At 43.2% G+C, this 17457-nt stretch overlaps 1 protein-coding gene across 11 annotated transcripts in view; it reads left to right on the top strand.

The window, feature by feature from the left end:
- Positions 1–17457, top strand: part of CACNA1B (calcium voltage-gated channel subunit alpha1 B) — a 388158-nt gene that overhangs the window by 253024 nt on the left and 117677 nt on the right. For all 11 annotated transcript variants that reach the window (XR_013225991.1, XM_077306495.1, XM_077306492.1 and 8 more), the window contains 2 exons: positions 5750–5817; positions 11437–11543. Coding sequence is in view for 10 of the 11 variants with exons in the window: in XM_077306495.1 (XP_077162610.1) it covers positions 5750–5817; positions 11437–11543 (175 nt within the window). In the remaining variant the exon portion in view is untranslated. The remainder of the gene's footprint in view (positions 1–5749; positions 5818–11436; positions 11544–17457) is intronic.

Here is a 17457-nt window from a genome sequence, read left to right on the forward strand (position 1 = left end):
CAGGCTACACCCTCAAATCTCCGGTTTTCCAACTTGGAGTTGGCAATCCTAGTTCATTGCGACAAAGTTGCTGCAGGAATTAAAGGCACAAGGAGACCCAAGCAAGTGTTAGTGTGTGAGTGTGGAAGCAAAAAGCAAAACAAACAAAAAACACCCCCAGCACCCACATTAAAAGAAGAAGAAATGCTGGTTTGTATATGCCACTTTTCTTTACCAGGAGGAGTCTCAAAGGGGTTTATAGTCGCCTTCCCTTTCCTCTCCCCACAACAGATACCCTGTGAGGTGAGTGAGGCTGAGAGAGCCTTGATATTACTGAAGAAGAAGAGTGGGTTCTTACATGCTGCTTTTCTCTACCGGAAGGAGTCTCAAAGTGGCTTACAATCCCCTTCCCCTTCCTCTCCCCACAACAGACACCCTGTGAGGTGGGTGAGGCTGAGAGAGCCCTTATATTACTGAAGAAGAAGAAGAGTTGGTTCTTATATGCTGCTTTTCTCTACCCAAAGGAGTCTCAAAGTGGCTTACAGTCGCCTTCCCTTTCCTCTCCCCACAACAGACACCCTGTGAGGTGAGTGAGGCTGGGAGAGCCCAGATATTACTGAAGAAGAAGAGTGGGTTCTTACATGCCGCTTTTCTCTACCAGAAGGAGTCTAAAAGTGGCTTACAGTCGCTTTCCCTTTGCTCTCCCTGCAACAGACACCCTGTGAAATAGGTGAGGCTGAGAGAGCCCTGATATCACTGCTTAGTCAGAACAGCTTTATCAGTGCTGTGGCAAGCCCAAGGTCCCCCAGCTGGCTGCATGTAGGGGGAGCAGGGAATCAAACCCAGCTCGCCAGATTAGAAGTCAGCACCCCTAACCACTATACCAATCAATTTTAAATTTGACGACTGACAGACGGGCTTTGAATACATTTCAAAAAGATGTATAGGAGTTTTAAAACTACCAAAGAAAATTGCCAAACTGATACCGATGCAAACCCAATAGCAGAAGTGCCGGTAACTCAGTTCCTAACGGTTTTAGTTGTCACTGAAAGAATGGAACAAGCGGGGGGGGGGGGGATTCTTGAGCATTCCAGTGTGTTGGGATTGTCAGGGGTAGTCAAACTGCGGCCCTCCAGATGTCCATGGACTACAATTCCCAGGAGCCCCTGCCAGCATTCGCTGGCAGGGGGTCCTGGGAATTGTAGTCCATGGACATCTGGAGGGCCGCAGTTTGACTACCCCTGGTATTTGTATTCAGCAGGCCCTGCCTGGTAGTGTTTGAAAGAGAGGGGTCATATAGGAGGCAGCATTACCTGCGAAAAAAAACTGCTATGAAATACTTCCCCTTTTGGAATTGGTTAAATGCTTTTAAAGACCAAGTGGATATGCTGTAGGCATATACAGCTCTTAAATGCAAGATGTATTTCTGTACCTAGAAGGGTACCTTATCTTCATGGGGGGGGGGGAGCATGCAGTGCTTTCATTGCTTCTCAGTAGTTGCATACCTTCTGTTGTCCTTTTGAACTGACATAGTTGACCATTTCACCTCTCCTTCAATTTAGACATAAACTGAAAAAAAAGTAGCTTGTTGTTCTACCTTACAGGAGGGGGGGGGGAAAGATCAGAAGGAGGGGGGGCAGAAACTGCACCAAAACTGCAGAGAAAAACTGAGCATTTAACTTAGCTCTCTCTAACCAAATTGCAAAAAAATAGGTACATGTGCTGAGTCAGCTTAGAGTGCATCAGCTCGCCATTTTCTTTCAACTATTAAGTATATTTGCAATTTTGCTTGTACAACACTAGGCTTTTATAACTTTTAAATTACACCAATATGTCAAATATTGAAATTTTATATGCTAAGTAAGTTATGAATGATGCATTTTGTTATTAAAGCAGTAAAATTAGTTTAAGGGTTGATAGGACAGTAAGTATTGCATATATTTCAAGTTCCCCAAATATTTCTGGGTTTTTTTCCCCCTGGGAAGGGGAAACACCCCACCCCCCCACCCCCAGTGGCTTCAGAATTTCTGGAAATTTTACTGAGGGCAGCCTCCTAGAGAGATGGTCTAAGCAAATTTTTGACTCTGCTTTGCCCTATTGAAAATGGTGTTACTCAAGATTCTTTTCTTGTTGGTACTCTTCTGATCTACCAGTTTGGTATAGTGGTTAAGAGCAGTGGCCTGTAATCAGGAGAGTTGGTTTAGATCTCTTGCTCCTTCACATGCAGCCAGCTGAGTGACCTTGAGTCAGCCACAGTCCTGTTAAAGCTGTACTCACACAGCAGTTCTGTCAGAACTCTTTCAGACACACTTGCCTCACAGGGTGTTTGTTGTGGGGAGAGGAAGGGAAGGCAAATATAAGCCACTTTGAGACTCCTTTGGGCAGTGAAAAGCGGGGGTATAAAAACTAACTCTTCTTCTAAATACCTCAGGGCTGTTGGTGGCCTAAAAACATGTTGAGTTTCTATTGAATTCTGAATAGATCTTTTTCTGCAGTTTTCCACAACTTGCCTTTTTCCGGACTTTCTCTTTTTCCGGACCATGCCCTAAATTTCAGCAGTATCTGCTTACAATTGAACAAGATTGTTAAGCCTCATTCTTTTCCCAGGAGGGAAAACCTTGCCAGTTGTTTCTCATCCTTATTATCTGTCAAACAAAAAAGTTAACAGAAGCATCACAAAACAAAATTTAGAGTTAGCAGAGTGAAGCACTCCAGCCCAGTTCTATGAGCTACGGAGTTTTTTTCCTGGTATAAGTGAACATGTCTTGAAATAATAAGACCAACATTAAGAAAAGTGGGACATCAGCTAAGTACAGTCAGAGCTGGAAGGTGAAAATATTCACAGAGAAATGGTGGCAGTTTCCTTGACTTAAAATCTTTTGAGCTGCTCAAATACTGCCTGGATGTAATTTGGAAGAAATTATGCTACAAGGGAATTAGGTACAATATAGACACTCGTGTCTCTACAGGTGGATATATATGAGAACATGGTTTTGGGACAAATAATCTGGGTGTATACCTGCAAGCAAGAGCCTCTTGTGGTGCAGGGTGGTAAGGCAGTCAACATGCTGTCTGAAGCTCTGATCATGAGGCTGGGAGTTCAATCCCAGCAGCCGGCTCAAGGTTGACTCAGCCTTCCATCCTTCTGAGGTTGGTAAAATGAGTACCCAGCTTGCTGGGGGGTAAACGGTAATGACTGGGGAAGAGAATGGCAAACCACCCCATATTGAGTCTGCCATGAAAACCCGATTTCGGGTCACATGGAAAACGCGGAGGGGAAAGACACGACGCACACCGGTTATGCACGGGGCGGGGCACAATGGCGGCAAAACCCAGAGTAACCGATTATGCACGCGGCGATCCCGGCATCACTTCTGGTTGCGCCCCGGTCACCCGGAAGCTGCGCTTTCTTCCACGTTTCGCAAACGCAGCTTTTTCGGCGGCATGCACCGAAGCTGCGGCCGGTTGCAGCCGGCACCATGAGTTATCGTGATTTTAGTCGCCGCCATTCCCCCCCGAATGTGCGCTAAAACCCCCATACATAATGGGTCTTTCTGAGATTCAAGGCTGATTACACCATATGCATGTTTGTACCATGGGTAGAAGGAGCTTTAGAACCAGGGTATTTGCCCAACTTCTTCAAGCCTTCATCAAAACAGTATGTGCCAAGATGGAAACTCTTCTGCTGTTCCTGTTAAGTGAGGATTTTTAAATTTATTTTTATTTATTTATTATACTTATATACCACCCTCCCCTGAGACACAGGGCGGTTTACATGAAACTGAAAAAAAAACAGTACAAATAACACAATAAATTGAACAATAACAATACAGTCATAACAGTAAAGGTAAAGGTATCCCCTGTGCAAGCACCGAGTCATGTCTGACCCTTGGGGTGACGCCCTCTAGCGTTTTCATGGCAGACTCAATATGGGGTGGTTTGCCAGTGCCTTCCCCAGTCATGACCGTTTACCCCCCAGCAAGCTGGGTACTCATTTTACTGACCTCAGAAGGATGGAAGGCTGAGTCAACCTTGAGCCGGCTGCTGAGATTGAACTCCCAGCCTCATGGGCAAAGCTTTCATATGGCTGCCTTACCACTCTGCGCCACAAGAGGCTCTTGTCATAACAGTAGAACAATATAATAATGGAACAAATATGGTGGGAACATCTACTTAAGTGTAACATGTTGATGCCCCCATGGGATGGACATATCGGTGGTGGTTTTCATAGGAGGGGGCTCAGGGGCCAGTGGAAGGTGATTGAATTCAGGTTGACCTCAACCAAATGCCTGGCGGAAGAGCTCCCTTTTGCAGGTTTTGCGGAACTCCACTAGGGCCCTGATCTCCTCCAGGAGCTCATTCCACTAGGTGGGGGCCAGGATGGAAAAAGCTCTGGCCCTGGTTGAGGTTAAGCAAGCTTCCTTGGGGCCCGGGATCACCAGGCAGTTGGTAGTAGCAGAGTGTAAGGCTCTTTATTTATTTTATTTATTTATCATACTTCTATACCGCCCTCCCCGGAGGCTTTGAGGGGTGTAGGCAGAGAGACATACTGGGCCCTTAGGTACATTGGGCAAAGACCATGGATGGCCTTAAAGGTGATTACCAGAACCTTAAGCCTGACCTGGAATTTGACTGGAAACCAGTGCAGACGTTGAAGGATTGACCGAATGTGGGACCTTCATGGTATTGCTGTGAGGACCCTGGCCACAGCATTCTGGGCCAGTTGCAGTTTCTGGATCAAGATTAAGGGCAGGCCTGCGTACAGTGAGTTACCAGAAGTCTAGTCTAGAGGTGACCATCGTGTGGATCACTGTGGCTAGGTGTTCTGGGGCCAAGTAGGGAGCTAGTAGTATGGCTTGGCAAAGGTGATAGAATGCCAGCCATGCTACTTGGGTGATCTGAGCTTCCATAAAGACGGAGTTTAGTTTGGAACATATTAGAGTTCAGTTTGGAACGTATGACCTCCTCCTGGTTATTATTCCCTTGAGAATGATGCTGTGATTGTTCTGCTCAGTAACATATGCATGTCCCTTCTTTAAAATTAGGCTCCTCTGTTATAATCAATCTGTCAGGAATAAGAGTTGCTGTCTCTTAATAAATAGATCTGAGAGTGAGATTACAATAATTTCCATTTCCCCCCTTAAACTAGCTGTAGCTGACAAACAGGCTTAGGGGAATGGCATTTTATGGATTTTATTGCATGGTTTTATTGGGGGTTTTATGCTGTAACTTGCCTTGAGCCTCCGGGGAAGAGGCGAGTAACAAGTCTGAATAATAATAATAATAATAATAATAATAATAATAATAATAATAATAATAATAATAATAATAATAATAATAATAATATAGTCAGTCTTCCAGCCCCACAAGCTGCTTTCCTGCACTCCATTTGAAGGTCACCTCTCTTTATTTAATAATCTTTCAGGGGCAGCTCCTATTGCCCTGCTTCTCATCTACTCCTATTGTCCATCCTTTCCACCTGAATGCTGTGGGTCACCATGGCAGAACAGGTTGTTGTATCAGACACAAGCAGAGGGTGGATGATGGGCCCAGAAAGGGTGGGAGCATCCATATCTTTTGTGTATCCTCTGTGGCTCAGAGACTGTGACAAGAGGGTGATTGAAGGTTGGTCCGTGGGAACCTTTGTCTTGATTCTTTGGCAGAGGTTGGGAAGGGGAAATGTAGATCAAGAAGCCTTGAACACCGTCTAACCCATTTAAGTTGAAAATTTGTGTGAACAACTGTTTAAAATCTTTAGCCATTTAATTAGATACGCTGCTGAACGTCTTCCTGGCCATTGCCGTGGACAACCTAGCCAATGCACAAGAGCTGACCAAGGTAAGTGTATGAAATGTGCTCCCAGCAGGTATTAGCAATAGGCAGCTGCTTGGCATAGAACATTTCTGCAAAGGAAGCTGGCAATTTCTTGAATGCTCTTCCAGTTTGTTTTTTAAAAAGGCGATGCCTCCGGCTGGATTGAATGCCCTTGAGCTTCACTTTGGCACATGTATGTTCTCCCCGGAACGTTTCATTGCCAAACTAGAAGATCGCCAGGAAAAAGTATCTATAATGCCATGAACATATCCCCCAGCATTTCTCTGATGAAAATGCAAACTTGTAACACCTCTATTTTCATTTCACAGTCTGAGCTCCCTTTCCTCCTGTGCCATCACACATTGCTGTAGGCTCTACTCTGCTTTCTGTATTAGCTTACCCTGCAATAAACTCTCCGAACCCAGGGGTATTTGGTCTTTTGCTTAAAGAGACTGTTGAAAAACAAAGCCGTCGAACCAGCCTTTCAAAACATACCACAGCAGTTGCAGAGTACGAAAAGGGCAGGCCTCGTAGCCCAATCCTACGCATGGTTACTCATAAGTAAGATGCACTTTGTTCAGTAACAAATGGAGATGGTGCAGATTCCTGAGCGATTCTTGATATGGGAATGTTAAGACATAGGATTGCTGTCTCTTGGCAATTTGGGGACAGGGGCTGGAAAAGGCAGAGCTTGGGGAAGGGAGGGTGCTCAAAAGGAACGAGATGTCCACCTTCTAAAGCCGCCATTTCTTCTTCTAGTACAGGGATGGGCAAACTGTGTCTCTGCAGATGTCCATGGACTACAATTACCACGAGTCCCTGCCAGGCCATTCTGACAGGGGCTCATGGGAATTGTAATCCATGGACATCTGAAGAGCCACAGTTTGGCCATCCCTGCCTAATGGCTAGCCAGTGCCTTCAGACCCAGTTCTCAGCTTCAGGGCCAGGACTTTAGCTGGTTTGTTCATCTTGAAGAAAGGTTCCTCCTGTCAGATTTCAATCTCTTCCTACATTTTATCAAACCCATATGATTTCCTCCAGGGAATCCTTTGTTACTTCACCTCCCTCCAAATTACTGGCAGTCGCCTTTACAAGCAATATGAAGAGAGCGTTTCCTTTCGCTTGTTTGAAAAGAAAAACAAACGAATCCACTTTTTAAAATCCTTTAACTTTCCCCTTTTGAATATTTCAGAAGCCACCTGCAGAAGGTTTAGAAACCTGACGCTGCTCGTGTTTATGGCTGAGCACAATTAAATATTAACGGCATCAAAAGCCCTGATGAATCGCACAACATCCTTTGAAACGCTCTCCGCTTTACTCAGTCCATGGATCCAGAAATCACTAGGGCTTTCTGAAAGGAGTGGGGAGGGGAAGATCATAGTGGTTCAATTACACACCCATACCTAGAGAATAGAAGATTAGTTGCCCAGTAAGTGTGAGCATGCAAACAAACAAACAAAAAAGAGGAAGAAAAAAGAAACCTGACAAAATAGCCTGGAGAAATTATTAGGTTGCCAAGGCGTAAGTGGCCCTCAGGAGGCTTCCTTGAGACAATTACATCTCAAGGCCTAATCAAGATCAGAACTGTGTTCAGGGCCCGAATATAGTAATTAGCCAGTGAACAGCTTGAAATAGGAAAGGTAAGGCAAGGTAAAACCACCTCTGGAGCACTTTTTATTATTTCCCTCCCCCATAAGTATCTTCTTCTAGTGCTTTAAAGGGCCGTTAGAATACGTGACCAGTTGTTCCTGCCATCACGTTAGTGGGGAGCGCATGTGAAATCCAACCCCATTCATTCAGCCACTGAGAGTCTACCACATGACTGCAGGGGTTAACACATTTGCTGCTGTGATTGAGGAAATCAAACCCCCACTCCTAGCTTCATGCACAACTGTTTGGTTTCAAGATAAGCCAACAAAGGGTCCTAGAGTCAGAGTTTAAAAGGAATTGCCACCAGACCCAGTTTAAAGGGAATTGCATATGAGCTACTGCTTAACTCTGGCCAAAGTAAGGATAAAGGTATCCCCTGTGCAAGCACCGAGTCATGTCTGACCCTTGGGACGACACCCTCTAGCGTTTTCTTGGCAGACTCAATACAGGGTGGTTTGCCATTCCCTTCCCCAGTCATTACCATTTTACCCCCCCCCCCCAGCAAGCTGGGTATTCATTTTACCGACCTTGGAAGGATGGAAGGCTGAGTCAGCCTTGAGCCGGCTGCTGGGATCGAACTCCCAGCCACATGATCAGAGCGTCAGACAGCATGTTGGCTGCCTTACCACCCTGCACCACAAGAGGCGCTTAAAAAGTAATGATATTGCATAGCAAATCAGGCCATCCAGAGGTCAAAACAGGTCATGTGTTGATGGCCTGACCCCCATAAATTAGATTCCAGGTCAAGCTTGCTCTTTTGTCTGAACAAGAGAGAGAGTCTGGAAGTTGTTCATCCTATCCCCCAGGAGAAGGGATCTCTGGGATAGACTGCATGTGCAGTGTGGCACAGATTAAATTGACTATCTGAGCCAGCTCACCGTCTATCACTACATTGATAAATGTGCTGGAAGTTGGCAGATGAGAAATATTGACTTTGTGTAATTGTTTAATGGACCATCCTTCGTTCGGTCTGGCTTGGATTCCTTCTCTATGAACCACAGCATGTTATGGATTTGCATTGGTTAAAAGAAGCACCCTTTGAATGCCATGCGGCAAATGTTATCAAACAATGTTATGTTTCTTCCCTGCAAAAGGATGGGGGAAAATTCATTTTATTTGGCCGGATAATACTAAATACATAAGCATTAAATAGTTTCAGACTCAATTGGTTTGGATATTAGTCAGTCAATTCCCTTTCTTCCATTAGTTTTTTCTTAATTAATCATTTATATGTCATTGAAATGGTACAAAGTGCTTTACAGTCATTTTGACATTGCTTTTCACAAGAATACCATGAACTAGTCTGCTGCTATAATAAAATGAGCACAATGCATGTATTGAAGGGAATATACATGCACACCAGGACTTGTGAGGCAAGCGAAGTCCCTTGTGAGATGCATTTTGCTTCAAAAACTTGAAAATACTGTTTAAGCTTAACTAAAAGTATTCTGAAGAAGCTTGCAGACACAATAAATGAAAGAAATTTGGAATTCAGATTTTACCTGCTAGTGACATTTGTTTTTATGATCAGTCATGCACATTTAACTGGAAACCATTGGTTTTGTTTGTAAAGAATCATGAGATGCATTTCAAACTGACCTCCTGCTTTTGAGCCTACACAGTCAACATTCATGAGTCCCAGTGGGCAACACCTAGGAGTCCCTTTTGGGACATGCTCAGAATATGGTCACTTAAACTCCTTATCAGACTTGTTTCAAACGTGACAAATGAAGAAACCATGTTTTGTTCATGTTGGATGTGAGCTGGGTTAATCATCAGGCTCCGGTTTGCCATGGTGTCTGAATGTGGATGCCTTGACAAATTGAGGTTTTGTTCACTTCCTAGTAACTGTAATTCTTAACCATAGTTTTAGAATCCTGTTTTAGAACCCTTCCTGCTAGGAAACAGTAAACTTCAATACATTAAAGTGCCCACACATTTAGACTTGGCGATAAATTGAAAGTATTTAAAGACTTCAGTCATGGCATGCTGCAGAAGAGAATGGAGGAGCCCTACGATGTTCTTTAACTCCAGTTTCTTCGTGGTCTCCGAACTGAATTTCAATCTCTCACTTTTTAAAACAACATTCTAATTTTCAAACAACAGCTAGCCTGGATCTGTCTTCAAAATGGCAGTCTGGTCATCATCATAGAAATATTTCTTGGGGGAAGAGTGATTATTTTCCTCCTTGGCTCTTCATGGAAGAAAGTCCCAATTAGCAAACTTTCACTTTTGTCCATCACTTATTATTTTCAAGATTCTCCTGTAACCACTCCTGCTTTAGTGACATCATCTGGGTTTTCCACTGCCTGGTATGAACTGTTTGTTCCTGTTTACAGATAAAGGAGTAAGAGACTCAGATGAGGCCAGCCAGGAAAGCCTTCCCAAAACTGAGCTAGGTTATCAGATTCATTTCTATAAATATTCTGAGATGAGACTTTCAGAATCTTGCTGGCTATGAATTTGCAACTTTGGGATTAGTGGCCATTCTTTTTGCTATTGCACAACATGCTTTCCTTGGAAGAAACACTGCTGAATGATGTTACTGCGACACAGTAACAAAACACATATTGGAGGTCCAGTTAAAGGATCTCAGGTCGTAGGCATGCGTGTGAAGGAGGAGGGAACTTCCTTCTGAATAAGATGCTGCAGAGTCACTGACAGTAGGCAGTACTAAACTGTGTGCACAAGTGTTCTTGCATTGCTTAAAGCAGCTTCAGATGTTTGTCCCATATAATACTGAGAGCTAGCTTGGTGTAGTGGTTGCTTCTAATCTGGCCACTCAGGTTTGATTCCCCACTCCTCCACATGCAGCCAGCTGGGTGGCCTTGGGTTCATTGTCAAAGCACAGATAAAGCTGTTCTGATGGAGCAGTAATGTCCAGGCTCTCTCAGCCTAACTTACCTCACAGGGTTTCTGTTGTGGGGGGAGAAAAAGGAAGGTAAGTTGCTTTGAGACTCCTCCTGGTAGAGAAAAGTAACATATAAAAACCAACTCTTCTTCTTCTACTGAGTAATGCTTTCGCTTCTTTGTTGGCTCATTTGCTTTTTCAGGTCATGGATTCCTTTAAATTTTAATTTATTTCTGAGGTCACATGTAGAAACTTCCAGGTGGTGAATTCCTCAGTTTTGGTGTCACATCATGATCATGCAAATTATTTTCAAGCAAGTAACCACGTTGGTCTGAAGCAGCAGAAGATATGTTGAGTCCAGTAGCACCTTTGGTTGTAAAGGTGCTACTGGACTCAAAATGTGTTTACACAAATTATTGCATTGCTTCGGGTGTTTAATCCTTGTTGGGGAAGGAGAGTTGCTCACTGTGGGCATGGGTCAGAATTGGACTCAGGAAATACAAGCTATTTGAAGGGAAACAATCAGCCAATTCCTTTGTTTTTTGAGACCCAAATCTGTTGCAAATGCATAGTTTCACCTTTCCTTCTACTACCCAAGATGGTCATACAGGTGGTCAGTCACCATCACAGGGAGGAGGTGAGAAGGATTCTTTCATCTAGCTTGGGCATAAATTTAGCCAAGAAGGAGTACAGGGTTGGACTGCATATTCTATTTTAAACCCAGGGAATACAAGTTTTGGTGGCCTGTTTCCTTACTCCCTCTTGGATCTTGTTACTACATGGGTGCTTTCTTTCTCCAATTCTTCCAGCCTTTGTTTAAAGTAAGATTCCAGAGGAATCTTAAAAGACTAGGCGGCTCTCACCTTGAAATAATGTGACACCATAATTTGATTGGGTCCATAACCACACCCAAATGATGGTCCATTATTCACCAGGATCTTCTGCCATCCAAGCTCTAAGACTTATGCAAGAGCACCAGTGCATTCCTGGTCAACTTCCATATGTTTTTATGCAAGGCTTAGATAGAAACTTTTCCTGGCCCATGTCCTTGCTGTAAGGAGACATAGCATACGGATGTTCTCTTCTCTTTAATAGAGTCATTTGAATTATGTCATCTTACTTGCTTTGTTGTCTCCCCACAGGATGAAGAGGAGATGGAGGAAGCTACCAATCAAAAACTTGCCCTGCAAAAGGCCAAGGAGGTAGCAGACGTTAGTCCCCTGTCTGCAGCTAACATTTCCATAGCAGCGTAAGGGTTCATTTTATTATTTAAGAAGATATTTTATCCCATTTTTTTTCTTGTTTGTTTTCCCCCTTGCTTTGTTTTGGGTCCAGCAAGAGTCATATGCACATGTACATATATAATAGATATATTCATTCCATTGTAGAATCTCATAAAAGTTGCATAGGCCCTTAGGTAGACCACAGAGAATAAGCAGAGGATTTAGCTCGTGAAGATTAATGCAATGACTCTGTCTCTGATGTGTATTTCATTGGCTACCAGTCTTCATTTTGCTTCTGTTTGAATTGTTCTTCTCCAAGTTTTAATACAAACAGTACAGCATGTGTGCGGTGTGACTCACTGATAGAACAGCCTAGTTTGCATATTATGCAGATTACTTGCTCACAGTGCAACTTGAGCACATTTGGTGGCTGTTGTCTACTGGTTGCATTGTGTCTGCTCAAGAAAAGTATGTCAACGAAGTTGATGAAGAATCAGAGGAAGCATCTGTGGACTTGATCATTCTTCATGTCAGGATTTGCTCATTCTTTCTTCTAAAGCAGTGGCAAAGCTCATCCAATAGAAATGTAGTATTATGATGTTTCCATCCTTCAGTGGTTAAAACAATGGAAGGCAAGACTGGTGTGCTGCCCTATCTGGCCACACCCAGTGGCAGCTGGGCGGGAGGTGCCTTGGCTGTGGAGCCAAGTCTGAGTCACTACACAAGAGCAAGGCCAGTGTCCAGTCCGGGTCGTTACATGTACTGAAGCAAACAGAGTCAGGGATGAGGCAAAGAGTGGACGAGCGATAGCTGAGGTCAGGATCCAGATAAGCAGGGGTAGTCATCAAAGCCAGTCTGGTTACCGGGAGCGAAGCAAACTGTATGCCAATATTTGATTATTTCTCATTAGGCTGCATGAATATTTCTTCTAGTGCATCTCAATCCATGAAGGTGAGAACTGTAATTTTTAAAAATAAAAGTTGCAAATACAGACCAGGTTATGACCTAGAGGGGTACCAAACAGTATGTCCAGTATCCAGATAAAACCTAGACAACTGAACCGTAGGGCAGTCCTAATTATCTGGCATGTCTGTCCACAGGAACTTCCACATAACAGGTTGTCTTGTGAAACTAAGGAGAGGGATAATTAGGGGTGTCAAGAAGGGAGCATGAGATAATGGCTTTCAGATTCCTATTAATACTGTCTAATATGTATTTAAAATCCAATTTCTTTGTACAAAATGTAAAAATAATATAATCCCTGCTCAGATACTTTGGGACCAATTTGCATGTAAAATTGGTAAGTCATGATGGGTTTCCCTAGTAGATGAATTAGCTGTTTGGGGGGGGGAGGGGGCAGCAAAGTAGGAGTAGCTGTCTTTCCCCCTAGGCTGTCTTCTTTACCTACTAGGATTTTCAGTGGGGAAACTGAGTAAGGGAGGAAATATTTCATCCTCCAGTCCAATGGCTCCCAATTGCTCTGTCTTCTTCATTGCTTTTTAAGGCCAAAACCATCACCAGTCATGTAGTTTGTCTCTTAGTCTATCACAGGGAGGACCAAACTGTGGCTCTCCAGGTATCCGCCCCTGGTCTTTAGTATATAGACAAGACAGGGCAATAGGTAAGGAATGGTGAAGTAGGATATAGAAAAGAAGGCTGTTCATTTTTTGACATATACCACAAACATATGCCTCAAATGTGGATGGGATTGCATGAGTCATCAAATGCAATTCCCTGCTAGAACTAGATCAAACTACACATTATGCTTGGGATCCATCTTTGGATCCTTAGAGGTTGAACTGCAAAAAGCAACTAGGGAAGGAACAGAGTGATTCAGATCTGAGCTGTGATGTTGGAAGACAGTGATAGTGTTAACTCTTTGTCCCATTCCATTTCCCCAATTGTAAATGACCCCTTGAGCTCCTTTAAAGAAACATACACATATTACTCAGGTCTCCCAAGACTTAAAGCAGCTGGTGAGAGGAGTGGATTTTTATTAGAAGTGGCAGTACAAAGGGGAGAGTTAAATTCCTTATTTTCCCCAATCTGTGGCCCTAACTCTCCCCATACAATCTGCATATTCTTTTTAGGGCCAAGTTTTGCACCTGAGGATCTGAATAAAAATTCCCAGCATCAAATGTATTTGGCCCGAAGGCATTCAGTAAATTGGCACATCTGGAACATCTATCCACCATAGTAGCCTGCCTAGCCTGTCACAAGCTAATTGTGAGATAATATAATGACATATAGCATTAGACTGATTCTTAAATGCACATCACAGAGTTCCAAGCCATGGTTTAGTGTTAATGGAACAGGCAATTTTGTTTACTAGTGAATGGAGTCTCTTTCAACTAAAGAGTACCATTGGCTCTGACCCAATACATTTTATTTGCTTGTTTGGATTCCCTTGAGAAGTGTTAGGCCCCTTGACTATACAGTTCAATCCCATTGTTTTTAATATGAACTGGGTACAAATAAATATAAGATTATGCCCGGAATAATTGTATTTGTATCAGGCCTTTGAGAAGTCTGTGTGGAATACCTTGTTTTGGCATTAGAAACTTGCTTTACATCCCCAGCTGGGACAGTTCAAGTGGGCAAAATACGCAAACTTAACTGTGCTCATTCATGCAGTACTAGTGGAGCCCTTCCTTTATGCACACTGTTACGATATACACAGTAATGCCTGTGTATGCTCAGAGCCCTAACTTTTAAAATGGCTGTTCTTAATTCTTTTGTGTAAAGCTTATTTTCTGGGATTACTTGGGCTCAATCAGCTTATTTTTTTCATTAGGCAAAGTTAGAATGGAATATTAGTGAAGGAAAGGGAGATGATGAGATAAATTGTTGGTCAGGTTCAACTCAGATCCTCCCTCCTGGATGCTGTAAACAATCAAGGGCTAAGTCAGGCCACTTTTCTCATCCTCCTTTCTCCTTTTTTGCTTCTCTTTCAAGAAGCTGTCCTTAATGTTTCATGTTTCCAAGACAGAAGTAAGCATATTTAGTTGTCATTAGGGGGTTTTTTGCCCCATGGCTGGGGATTGTTTCTTCTTCATTTACCAAGTTTCTTTTGTGCCTACCTGTAGATACTCATAGTACCAATTTTGCTACCTCCTGAAAACTGGAACATTAGCTTCTCCATTGCAGGGATTTACAGGAATGATTTTGTCCACCAGATTTGAAAATTTAAAGTATAGGTTTTTGGGAAGTAATTATATTACTTTGTAGATGAACAAAAAAAATATCCACGTAGCTACCTAAAGGTAAAGGTATCCCCTGTGCAAGCACCGAGTCATGTCTGACCCTTGGGGTGACGCTCTCTTAGCGTTTTCATGGCAGACTCAATATGGGGTGGTTTGCCAGTGCCTTCCCCAGTCGTTACCGTTTACCCCCCAGCAAGCTGGGTACTCATTTTACCGACCTAGGAAGGATGGAAGGCTGAGTCAACCTTGAGCCGGCTGCTGGGATCGAACTCCCAGCCTCATGGGCAAAGCTTTCAGACTGTTGCCTTACCACTCTGCGCCACAAGAGGCTCTACGTAGCTACCTAGTTTTCTTTTTTTGCTTCATATGTTCTTATCCTCCATGCTTTGGCAGGTTCCAGACATTTAAAATCCAATAACAAATTAAAATTTTAATGGCATCCAATTAAAACAAGACAATCACATTTTTTATGTCTAAGGCATTTCTTAAAACTCTTACATCAATTCACTTCAAAAGTCTTCTGAACTTAAAGAGATTTCATTAGTTTCTTGAAGCAAGCTCCCATAGGTAGCCATTTGTACTTTTTCACAGTGGAAAATTCATAGCCATGATACTATAGCTGAAAAGACCTTTGCTTGTGGCCACCAGTCTCAATTGACATGGAGGTGAAACCTGGAGCAGGTCTTGGTTCAAAAATCCAAGGAATGATGGTAGAAAACACTGTTGTGGACTCTACTTCTCAGTGCAGTGAAATTCCATTGGATGCAAGTGCATGCAAGTGATTTTACAACGATACAAGTAGAGCTAGGTGAAGGCAAAAGACACTCCTGCAGGTCTTTTTTCAAGCATTCATTCCCCAGATAGAGTCTTGACATCTCAGTTTATTTTTCTTCCAACCAAGTTGCAGCTTTCCTTCTGCATCATTTTCTCTCTCATACTCCTATACACTGGTTCTTCCTTGAGCTCTGGTAGGTATCTTGTCCAGGAACTATGTAGACACCTATTGAAGAAACATCCAGAGCCATTATGGTACATGAAAGGCCTTGACCTTCATTCAAGCATTACTTGTCCAAGCTGTAGTGATAGTCTGATTCATAGTAATCAGACAATAAACTCTCAGTGGTATGGAAATAAGTGTTCCTACAGACACGAACTTACTCAGCTATGCTTGGCCATTAAATTGGTTCCACATACAGTTCCAGTGTATCGTGGAAGAGAAAATATGATGAATTGTAGCCTCCATGGTCCTGGCTTCCAATTTCCTAATAGGATGATTACTTTTTTAATGGGAGTTTTTTTAAATAAAACATTTTCTTTGTCTTTTTTGTGTTGTTGGATTACTCACTCTTGTTTTGTGATTTGTTGCTTTTTCTGTTTATTATTTCCTTTTAATAGGTTTATGAGTTGCATTTGTCTTTTTACGGCATTCAGTATTGTATATTATGTAAACTATACTATTCATTTGCGTAGAGGTGCTGTCCAAACTCATACAGTAAGTGAGCTTAAATTGCTTACCTTCAACACAGAGGTGAGCATTACACCTCTGATTTCTTGGATTATATACATGTAATAAAGTTCTCTTCTTACCCTGCCTCCCCATATTACTCCTCTTTCTCCTCAGCTCCCCCCAAAGTCAGGCTGTGAATGCAGCTATGTACTACTGGCAGATAATCTGCCTTGCTTGCACAAAATCCCAAATTCTATCCCTAGCATTTACTGTTAAAATGTCCAGGCAGAAGGTAATCTGAAAGAATGCTACCCAAGACCTTGAAGAGATACTACCCTTCAGAGTAGAATTGATTTATAAAGCAGTGGTCAGTGCTGTAGAAGGCAGGTTCATGTATGTGCCTGTGCAGGTAAGCAATGCCAGAAAACAGCTACATATACAAATAGGAGAAGTCTCCGTTCATCTTTGTGGCTTCTGTGCAGGCACACATGGGACTGCAATTCCAGAGGCCAACCATGGAGAGGAGCTGGCAAGCTTATAATGAAGAAAAACTTCATCTCCCAAGAATGCTCACCCCCCACTCCAGGAGGGTGGCTTTTCCTGCCCAAAATTCACGTGCTGTGGGAGGTGTGAGCACTCTTCTCTTTTTGCCCCTGCTTGGAGAGGACATACTCAGGTGAGCTTTGTATCTGTCCTCAGTTCTTCTGAGGTAAAACAGAGAAAGTGAGAGAAAAAAGACAGCTCTTAGTTACTATTACTAGTCTTCTTCTCCTTCATAACTATAAAGGCTATGCCTTTTTTCTCCTTAGACTGAAAATCTTTTTGTTTCCAATTAGGGCCCTGATGACAAGTGCCAGGAGTAGGGGGCTAAAATGTTTATTTGAGAGAGGGCCATATAACTGGCACATGCCCTGCTCGTGGAAGTATGACACCATCAAAGAATCAAAGATGGGAGAGCTGCCAAAGTGGCCCTTTGGAAGAAAGCCATGCAGGTCTCTAAGTCTGAGGGACTCAAGGGCTCTCCATCCTGCTCTTCCACCTCAGAGACTGCTTCAAGGTCCCACTTGCAGGCCTCAGGGAACTAATTTCAGGGCGGTATCTGAACCCCTGCCCAGAAAGACTAAAAAGCAATCTAAGGCCTGATTCCCATTCCTAGCAGTCTCCTTGATTCCGGACAGCTACCTGGCATCTTGAGTCTCCATCGTTGCAGAGGCTATTGCCCCGCCGTGGCATCGGAAGCAACGTTGTTGAGCTCCCATCGGCCCTGATGTGTAGACTATGTTCAACCCT

Source organism: Paroedura picta, chromosome 12 (assembly GCF_049243985.1).
Source record: "Paroedura picta isolate Pp20150507F chromosome 12, Ppicta_v3.0, whole genome shotgun sequence".
Lineage (NCBI taxonomy): Eukaryota > Metazoa > Chordata > Lepidosauria > Squamata > Gekkonidae > Paroedura > Paroedura picta.